Source organism: Bos mutus, chromosome 7 (genome assembly GCF_027580195.1).
Source record: "Bos mutus isolate GX-2022 chromosome 7, NWIPB_WYAK_1.1, whole genome shotgun sequence".
Taxonomy (NCBI): Eukaryota; Metazoa; Chordata; class Mammalia; order Artiodactyla; family Bovidae; genus Bos; species Bos mutus.
Window position 1 is genome coordinate 80,661,364 of NC_091623.1, and position 10,241 is coordinate 80,671,604.

General features: G+C 40.6%; 1 protein-coding gene across 1 annotated transcript; it reads left to right on the plus strand.

Annotated features, from left to right (window-relative positions):
* Window positions 1–568: 568 nt before the first annotated feature.
* LOC102265967 (putative olfactory receptor 2W6) lies at window positions 569–7,440 on the plus strand. The gene is made up of 2 exons (XM_005891109.2): window positions 569–1,477; window positions 7,255–7,440. The coding sequence occupies exons 1-2, from the start codon at window positions 569–571 to the stop codon at window positions 7,438–7,440; spliced, it is 1,095 nt and encodes a 364-aa protein (XP_005891171.2).
* Window positions 7,441–10,241: the final 2,801 nt, after the last annotated feature.

Below are 10,241 nucleotides of genomic sequence, written 5' to 3' on the forward strand. Positions count from 1 at the left end.
CAGAGTCTGACAAAACTATGCTTGCCACCCCTCGAATTACTTTATTTCTGATTATATCAGTATATATAGATTTAAAAGATTTATTCACTTAACTCACTTGACCATATTAGAGGCTACTGAAGAAAAAAGTTATAACTTCCATTCCTTTACAGTCAAATGTCTTTGTTTAAGGGATTCCCCAGTAGCTCAGCGGTAGCGAATCTGCCAGCAATGCAGGAGCCACAGGAGATGTGGGTTTGATCCCTGGGTCTGGAAGATCCCCTGAAGGAGGGCATGGCAACCCACTCCAGTATTCTTGCCTGGAGAATCTCATTGACAAGGAAGTGTGGCCAGCTACAGTTCATAGGGTCACAAAGAGTTGGACACGACTGAAATGAATTAGCATGCATGCACGCATCTTTACTTAATGCCTTGCCCTGCAATTCCCAACAATCAGCTGGAAACAGTCCATTTAAATAGTGTGGGTAGCAAAATAAAAAGCGTTCTTACTGTGGGGATAAAATAAGATGCACCTTTTCTGTATGGATAATAGAACACATATTAAAATAGGTTTATCAAGCCAAAGGTGATGGAGAGAAACAATGAGAGCTCTGGAGGAGATTTCATTTTGCTTGGGTTCTCTGACCGGCCGAAGCTGGAGATGGTCCTGTTTTTTGTCAACATGATCTTTTACTTTCTGGCTGTTGCTGGCAACTCCACGATCATCTTTCTCTCCCTGGTGGACCCTCAATTGCATACCCCTATGTACTTCTTCCTCAGCAACCTGTCTCTCTTGGATCTCTGCTACACAACCAGCAGCATTCCCCAGATGTTGGTCAACCTCTGGGGCCCATACAAAACCATCACCTATGTGGGTTGTGTCATCCAGCTCTTTGCCTTCCTCTCTGTGGGGGGCATTGAGTGCATTCTACTCTCTGTCATGGCCTACGACCGCTTTGCGGCTGTGTGCAAGCCGCTTCAGTACATGGCCATCATGCACCCACAGCTGTGCCTGCAGCTGGCAGCCTTCGCATGGCTTAGTGGGATTGCCAACTCCATCTTGATGTCCCCACTGACGATGTCCCTGGGGAGGTGTGGTCACCGTCACATCAATCACTTTGTGTGTGAGATGCCAGCTATCATTCGAATCTCCTGTGTGGACACCAGTTGGGTTGAAGGCTTGGGTTTCTTCCTGGCCATTCCCATCGTTCTTGTGCCTCTCACAATGATACTAGTCTCCTACGGTTATATTGCAGCTGCGGTGCTGCGGATGCAGTCTGCAGCCGGGAGGCAAAAGGCCTTTAACACCTGCTCCTCCCACATGGTCGTGGTATCTCTTTTCTACAGCAGCATCATCTACATGTATATGCAGCCTGGGAATATAGCGAGCCAGGACCAGGGCAAGTTTCTCACCCTCTTCTACTGCCTAGTGACCCCTACTCTGAATCCCTTCATCTACACGCTGAGGAACAAGGATGTGAAGTGGGCCATGCGGAAGGTTCTTGGGAAAGACCGTAGCCTGTTGGATGCAGGAAGGCACTGATGTAGGCAGGAAGGCACTGATGTAGGCAGGCAGTACTCATCCTGAGGGTCTTTCGTCCATGAAAACTGCTCTGTTCCAGGACAATAACAATGCACAATTCCTTGTATAATGCTGAAATGTTATAAAGCAGGGTCTTCTCTTTTTCAGGGGCCCTTTACTCAATAACTTGTTTCCTTGCTTGCAGACAGACCCTCTATTTTCTGCAAAATGACAGAGTTATTATAGTTACAAAAGATAATGTGCCAGCTAATCACAAAGGATAATGTACTACTCAGTGGAGTTTTACAGGGAGATAATTGTTTCTTTGCAGCTAACTTGTGACTCTGATTCCAGAGATTTGTAATGTCAATTTCAGGTCAGATACACAGGAAAGGAGGCATTGTGTCAGAACAATACGTGTGTGGACATGTATGTGTGTGCGTGTGTGTGTGTGTGTGTACGTGAGAGAGAATGACCATTATTTTCTGTTTGTTGTTGTTGTTCAGTCACCAAGTCATGTGCATCTTTGAGACCCCATGGATTGTAGCACACCAGGCTTCCCTGTCCTTCACCATCTCTTGGAGTTTGCTCAAATCATGTCCATTGGGTCGGTGATATCATCTAACCATCTCATTCCCTGTCATCCCTTTCTTTTCCTTATTTTTAGGGGCACACTTGTTCTATTTAGGGGTATACTTGTTCTATTTCATATAGAAATAGTTCTGAATTTTTAGTTCTGAATTTTTCAGACCTCCATGGATATGATACTGTTGATTCTTCAGGCCATTGCTTGCCTTCTTCTGTCCTGTGTAAGCAATTTGTAGCTGTTTCAGTTAGAGCAATATTTCTTTTTAATTTTAGGTCATATGTCCCTTACTTATCATGAAATCAATTCAATGAATTTTAACAAGCATTTAAAAGTGAGTTAACACAAAATAGATTAGAAAATTTTAGAGGATCACACAGAGTAAGGTGAATCAATTGTGTGAGTGTGCATGTCTGTTAAATACGTATCTTACTGTGAACCATGGACACAAAAGTTTGAAAGTCACCTCCTTAAAGAGTCTCTATTGGAAAAAGCTCCTAAGCAAGCTGTATATCTCCACTGGAGAAACCATTAGGGATACAAGTTTCAATAATTCAAAAACAGAGGGTCATTGAAGGAGAATAGTGGGGTGGTAGCACACGGACAGGAAGAGTCTGGGAAACAAGGGAAACACAACTGCTTGATATAAAAGAGTTTTCCAGGACAAATGATGATGATGATGACAATGCTGACAATGAAACTAATTATTATGAAAATAGAGATGTGTTTTGTCAACTCATGCATTTTTACTTTTGACATTTCTGAAGTAAAAATGATTCAAGATTTAATGGCAAGTCATAGTTAGCTTCACATTATTTTTTTTTCTTAGACTTGACAGTGTAAAGTGAAAATAAGAAACTTTGAATAAGTTTTAAAATAATAAAATGTCAACTATTTCCAGGAACTAGTTAGTCTTTATGATGGTTAACTTGTGTTAACAAGTGTCAACTTGTCTAGGTCATAGTACCTAAAATAGAACAGGTCTTATCTGATCAGTTGAAGGTCTTAGAAAGAGGTCACCAGAGGAAGAGGAAGAGGGAATTCTGCTCCCAAACTGCCTTTGGACTCTAGTTACAACATCACCTCTTTCCTGGGTTTTTAGCTAGCTCTGTAGATTTCAAACTTGCCAGCCGCCTATACCACATAAGCCAATTCCTAAAATTCTCTTTCTTATGTAGATATATAATCTCTCCTTCTCTCTCACCCCCTCTCTAAATATCTGTCTCAGCTCAGTTCAGTTCAATCGCTCAGTCATGTCTGACTCTTTGCGACCCCATGAATCGCAGCACGCCAGGCCTCCCTGTCCATCACCAACTCCCGGAGTTCACTCAGACTCACGTCCATCGAGTCAGAGATGCCATCCAGCCATCTCATCCTCTGTCGTCCCCTTCTCCTCCTGCCCCCAATCCCTCCCAGCATCAGAGTCTTTTCCAATGAGTCAACTCTTCGCATGAGGTGGCCAAAGTACTGGAGTTTCAGCTTTAGCATCATTCCTTCCAAAGAAATCCCAGGGCTGATCTCCTTTAGAATGGACTGGTTGGATCTCCTTGCAGCCCAAGGGACTCTCGAGAGTCTTCTCCAACACCACCTACAAATCTCCTTACCTCTACATATCCTATTAGCTCTCTTTCTCTGAGAACCCTGACTAATACAGTCTCTATCAGTACTTTCCAAAAATCTTATATAAAATTAAGTATGTCTCAGTTAACCTTTGCATAAGCTTTATGTAATTTTCAAACCCTAAATTCTTTAGGTTTATACCCAATTTCATGTTTTCCCTGCATATTCAAATAGCTGTTTCCTCAGACAAGATAAAATTTGCCTTTTTGTTTTTTTGCTCAGATTTTCTCTTTGAATTGTCATAAGTTAAAAAATTGTGGGTATTGCAGAAAATAAAGAGGACAAGTGAGCCTACGTCTACAGTACTATTTTTATTTTTTGATTTCTCCAAGTAAAAGGAAGTTTGTTTTAATTTTTCTTTCTTTGTGTCTCATAAAGTCTCTGAATTTTTTTCACTGTTTTGTCTATTGATAGTTTTGATACGTTTATACTTGTATCTCCCAGGCTTTGTATACCATCTCTTTGTAGCTTTTGGTACATCAAATGCATTTAGTGTAGGCCTGTATAAACAACAGGGCTTCCCTGATAGCTCAGTTGGTAAAGAATCCACCTGCAATGCAGGAGACCCTGGTTCAATTCCTGGGTTGAGAAGATCCACTGGAGAAGTGATAGGCTACCCACTCCAGTATTCTTGGGCTTCCAATGGGCAATGCAGGAGACCTGGGTGGATCCCTGGGTTGGGAAGGTCCTCTGGAGAAGGGAAAGGCTACCCACTCCAGTATTCTGGCCTGGAGAATTCCATGGACTGTATAGTCCATGGGGTCACCAAGAGTCAGACACCATTGAACAACTTTCACTTACTCACTTCACTCTAGATAAACAACAGTCTTAGAATAAGATTTTATGCTATATTGAAATAAATCATATAAAATAGTAATTAATCATTCAAAATTATATTCATTTTTTTCTGGAAAACAAAAACAAAAACAAAAACAAAAACAGCCTGATAAGCACTTCTAATATACCCATTTAAAAAAATATAGCTGAAGTGTAAAGTATATCAAGATTGATAAAAATCAATTAGGATAAGGTTGCACGCATTTTCAATGATTTATGAAAACCATAATTTGATTTTTAGTGAACACAGCTTTCTCTAATATATATTCTAGCAAATGCAACTTCACAAAGCTAGCAAACAGAATCTACCTATAGGAGATAGATATTAAAACCTCTGTATTTTACCAAAATGTACTTAATGGCTTTTAAGTAATTATATGTATACAGAAATTGTTCTTTATTATGATGACACAGAATTTTTCATCACAAAAATGTCAATATTATTAACTTTCCAACACTGTTTTGAGTTTTAAATCAACAAATACTGTGATTGCTCTGTGAACTTGATTCATCTTTTTAGAGCAGCACTGTGTGCTAGTTAGCCTAACCTCCAGGAATAGATCTCATTTAAAGATCTCATTTTAGGAATGAGTAAATGCATGATTGGACATATGAAAAAAGAAAGTAAAAATATTCTACTGAATGAAAAAATAACGTTATATTTCTTGTAAACTGAAGGCATAGAGCTGAGTAGGAAAGTTGATATTTCTGTAATTAGAGATGAATCTGTATAGTATGTTACTGATGAAATCTCTAATTGGCTGGAAATCCAGCTAAAAGTTCTACTCTTGAGACATTTGCATCTTTATATTCCTCCTCCTGAAGCAGTATGAATTGCTTTTTGCTCACAACATTTCTGGCACCAAATGTGTGAGATTATTCCACATCAATAACCAATATTCCAACTCTCCAAAGACCAGCTGTATATCTGATAATTCAATTTAATTCTGACACTAAGTACACCTGAATTTAACACCAGATCCCACTGATTTAAGAGCAAAGTCCTGCACAAGATCCCTACCCCCTGCCCGGCCCCAGTTCAAAAGTCAGTTGCAAGTTCTAGATTGCCACAAACCACCAACTGACTATAATCATAGACTGCCAGGACCTGTCCTTTGGTCAGGTTAAGTGATTTTCTAGAATGACTTACAGAACTCAGGGAACATTAAGTGTACTGGTTTATTATATAGAATATAAATGAAGAGGTACATGGGATGAGTCCTGAGCAAAGGAGTTTCTGCAAAGTTTGGGGTTCACTACCTTCTTGCCACATAGATTTATTCACCATCCTTGAGCTTTCCAAATCCTAGTGTTTAAGGTTTTTATATAGGTCCATTGCATAGGCATGATTGATTAAGTAAAAACTGACCATTGGTGCCTTATTTTCCAGCTACTCCCCCTCCCCAGAGGTTGGATGTGGGGCTGAAAGTTCCAGCCTTCTAATCATATGGTTGGTTCCTCTGACACCCAGACTCCATCCTGAAGCTATCCAAGGACTCTAGGTTGAGTTATTTCATTGTCATAAACTCAGGTATGGTTGAAACGGACTTGTTATGAATAACAGAAGTCGTTCTTCTCACTGTTAGCACTCAGAAAATTCCAAGGGTCCTAGAAGCTCAGTGCCAAGACTCAGGATAAGAAAAATCTATCTATTTCTTATTACACCACAGGGGATTATAAGAAAAATGGCAGAGATAACTATGGATAAATATGCTAGACTTATATATCAGCCTAAAATCTTGATTTGTTGTTGATCAGTGGCTCAGTTGTGTCCTGCTTTTTGCATCCCCATGGACTGCAGCATGCCAGGCTTCCCTGTCCTTCACTGTCTTCCAGAATTTGCTCAAACTCATGTCCATTGAGTCACTTTGTAATTATCTAACTGCTACGAGGTCAATAATATCTACATCACTGAGTCACTACAAATATTGGGGGGGAAAGGCAAAGGACTTCACACAAATTAGCCACCCTTAATTGCAGACATTCTATAAAATATTAACAAAATAATATAACAATTAACATATGTACCTACATAAACAACTTACAATACCATAACCAGCATACATATACATATAAAACTATAGAAACAACCAAACAATATAATTATGAACAAAAAAATGAAAACAGAAAATACTTTATCTTTATCTTGGCCTGAAAACAGTATGAGTACATCCAACTCAATTGGTCACCTAATTTGAACTCAAGAAATTTTGTACAGAGATGACGTCCCCAATATTCTGCCCCTCTGAATCATTTATTTCTTATTCCCTCATTTTTAAAAAATAACTTTGATCCCTTTAAACCAGCTTCCTCCTCACAAGTGATGAGTTTCTAAATATCACCTCGTGTCCCTCCAGAACCACAATTCTGTAATACAGTGTGCCTAAGTGCCTTCTTCACAGTCTTGTTCCTTAGCGTGTAAATCAGGGGGTTCAGCATTGGGGTGACCACAGTGTAGAAGAGGGCCACAAGCTTACCTTCCTCATGAGAGTTTCTCTTGGCAGGCTGGAGATACATGAAAATGACGCTCCCGTAAAACAGAGCCACTACTGCCACATGGGACGAGCAGGTATTGAACGCCTTTCTCCACCCTTCTGCTGACCTGATCATCAACACAGCCCAGGCAATACGGCTGTATGAGACCAGAATGAGACCCAGAGGCAAGACAACAAAGATAAAGCTGGCCACGTACATCTCTACTTCATTGAAGCTGGTATCCACACAAGCCAGTTGCATAATGAGGGGCATCTCACAGAAAAAGTGGTCAATGCGATTGTTCCCACAGAGAGGCAGGAGCATGGTGAGCGTGGAACCTACCATGCTGGTGGTCAGACCCCCAAGCCACGAGGCAAAAGCCAGGCTGCAGCAAAGCTTTGGATGCATGATGACAGTGTAGTGGAGTGGCCTGCAGATGGCAGCATAGCGATCGTAGGACATGACTGCCAGGAGGACACATTCAGTTGCCCCCAACCAGTGGGAGATATAGAACTGGATCACACACCCCATAGCTTATGGTTTTCTGTGGTCCCCAGAGGTTGACCAGGAGTTGTGGGACGATGCTTGTGGTGAAGCTAATGTCCAGGAAGGAAAGGTTGACAAGAAAGAAGTACATAGGAGTGTGGAGATGCACATCCATGCAGGAGACCACAATGATGATGCCATTACCCAAGACAGACACCACATAAATCCCCAAGACAAAGATAAAAAGGATGGGTTCTAGAGAGGGTCGTTCAGAGAAGCCCAGCAGAATAAAAACTTCTGGAAAACTTACATTGGCTATTTCCATCATCACATACAGCTAAATGTAGGGCAAACAAGTCACCTGCAAATGAGTGGGGGGCACAGGGTATGAGGCATATAATGATTATATTAGTTAGCAAACTTTAAACATAAATTTATATCCTTTGTTCCTGAAAGCATCTGATCAACTGTTTCATGGGTAATGGTCCATCAATTTCTTGAAGGTCAGTTTGGAGTGTGTGCCAAGTGATATGGAAATATGCATAGCCTGGGGAAAAATGGATGCATGCATAATTCTTGGCACTGAGTTTTTATTGAAATATTACTTGTAGTAACAGATTTGGAATCAACCTAAATTTTTAGAGATAAGGTTTTCATTGGGTGGAGGATGGCATTTCATGTGATGAGACACAGCACAGATATTAAAATTGAGCCTGTGCTACTTCCTGACTCAGTTAGTAGCCACATGAGTTCATCTTGACATTTCTCCTTCTGTCAAATCTCACAAACATTGGCAAATTTTTGTCTTATTATTAAATATAGCCAGCTTGTCATCACTTCTCACCACCTCTGCTGCTTCTACCTTGATGTTTGCTGTTATCATTTACCACCTGAACTGTTGCTGTAACATCCTAGCTTGTCTTCCTGCTTCCCTGTTACTTCCTTTCAAAGTATCCTCAACACAGTATCCAGAAGATTATGTTAAAATGTAATATGGTCATAATTGGTCCACTGCTTTCTTATCATAGAAAAAGGCTTGCAGTGGTTTTCCTCCAAGGTAGCCACATGCTCATATTCCTCTCTTCCTTAAGGTTGGTTTTAAAACGTCATCTTTTACTGAAGGTTTCCCTCACTGTGTTTTTAAAATAGAAAATAACAGCTCTCTCCTATCTCCCTTATCCCCTTTCCTGCTTAATTTTTTTTGTCCATAGTACTTATCGTCATAGAACAAATATTCTATTCTAATTTATTGTGTCTATTACCTGCCTCAACAAATTCCATGGACATAGGGCTTTCTGTTACTTTATTTTTGAGTTCCCAGTGCTAACTCAGTGTCTGAAGCACAGAAGGTAAAATAAAGCTATAGTTGAGGGACGTGATGGAGAAGGAAATGGCAACCCACTCCAGTATTCTTGCCTGGAGAATCCTGTGGACAGAGGAGCTTGATGGGCTGCTGTCCATAGGGTCGCATAGAGTCGGACACGACTGAAGCGACTTAGCATGCATGCATTGGAAAAGGAAATGGCAACCCACTCCAGTATTCTTGCCTGGAGAATCCTGTGGACAGAGGAGCTCGGTGGGCTGCCGTCTATGGGGTCGCACGGAGTCGGACACGATTGAAGTGACTTAGCAGCGGCAGCAGCAGCAGAGGGACATGAAAATGCAACCTCAAGCAGTTCTGTCAAGAAGGAACACTTAAAGCCGTCAAAGTCATGCACAGCTGACCCAGACTATGCCTTCCTCTTATAAATGTTGAATAAAACAAACCAGAACTGAGCACGGACAATGTGTGAAGTCAGAAGCCCTCTTAAAGGGAAACAGACAAGCACTTTGCTTCAGGTATCTCTGAAAAGTTCTGGAACTTTTGTTTACAAACACATGAAATTTTTCTCCCCTGGTTTTTGAGAGGAAAAATAAATGCATTATAATTAGAGTTCATTCAAGTGTGAGGATCTGAGCAGCTATAAACTCAACTATCAATGCTTTAAAAATTCCAGGGAGGGAAACTTATCCATCTCTATAACTGGAAGTTGACCAAGCAAAATAAATTCAACACATGTATGTTTACAGTGTTTTATAATACATGTAGAATTTCCCCATGCATTTGTAGAAATGGGGCTCAGGGAGCTTCATGCCTTTCCCAAAATTCAGGCACAGAACTTATACTTGGATTTTACTGAGCTAGAATGCTGAGAAAATCATCTGCTTACATATAGTACACCAGAGCAGTACTGAGCCTCTGAGAAAGCACCAGGAAGAGGATTCTGCACCCCTCCAAATTCAGTAAGCATAAAGAGTGGTTTCATAATGTGGATGTGGGAGAGAAGAGGTGAATGAGGATAGTGCTGTGCAATTGATTCATGACACAGTAAAGTAATTGAGCCATATAAAGAGTCACCTCAGATGAACTGATGAGTGCATAGAAAAGTAAAAGGCTAAACTGAAGACTGCATTGTTTCTCATGGGCTTAAGTATCCCTACTGGAGATATGAAAATTTTATTAACACACATATGAATAAAATGTGTGACTGTCACCAAAAGATAGGGATCAGAAGTTCACAGTCATGAAGTAACAGTTTGGTAGAATTTTTGAGAACATGGAGATCTTAGTGATAATTTGATTCATTTTTAGAAATGATCAGTGAAGTGAAAGTCACTCAGTCATGTCCAACTCTTTGCAACCCCATGGACTATACAGTCCATGGAATTCTCCAGGCCAGAATGCTGGAGTGGGTA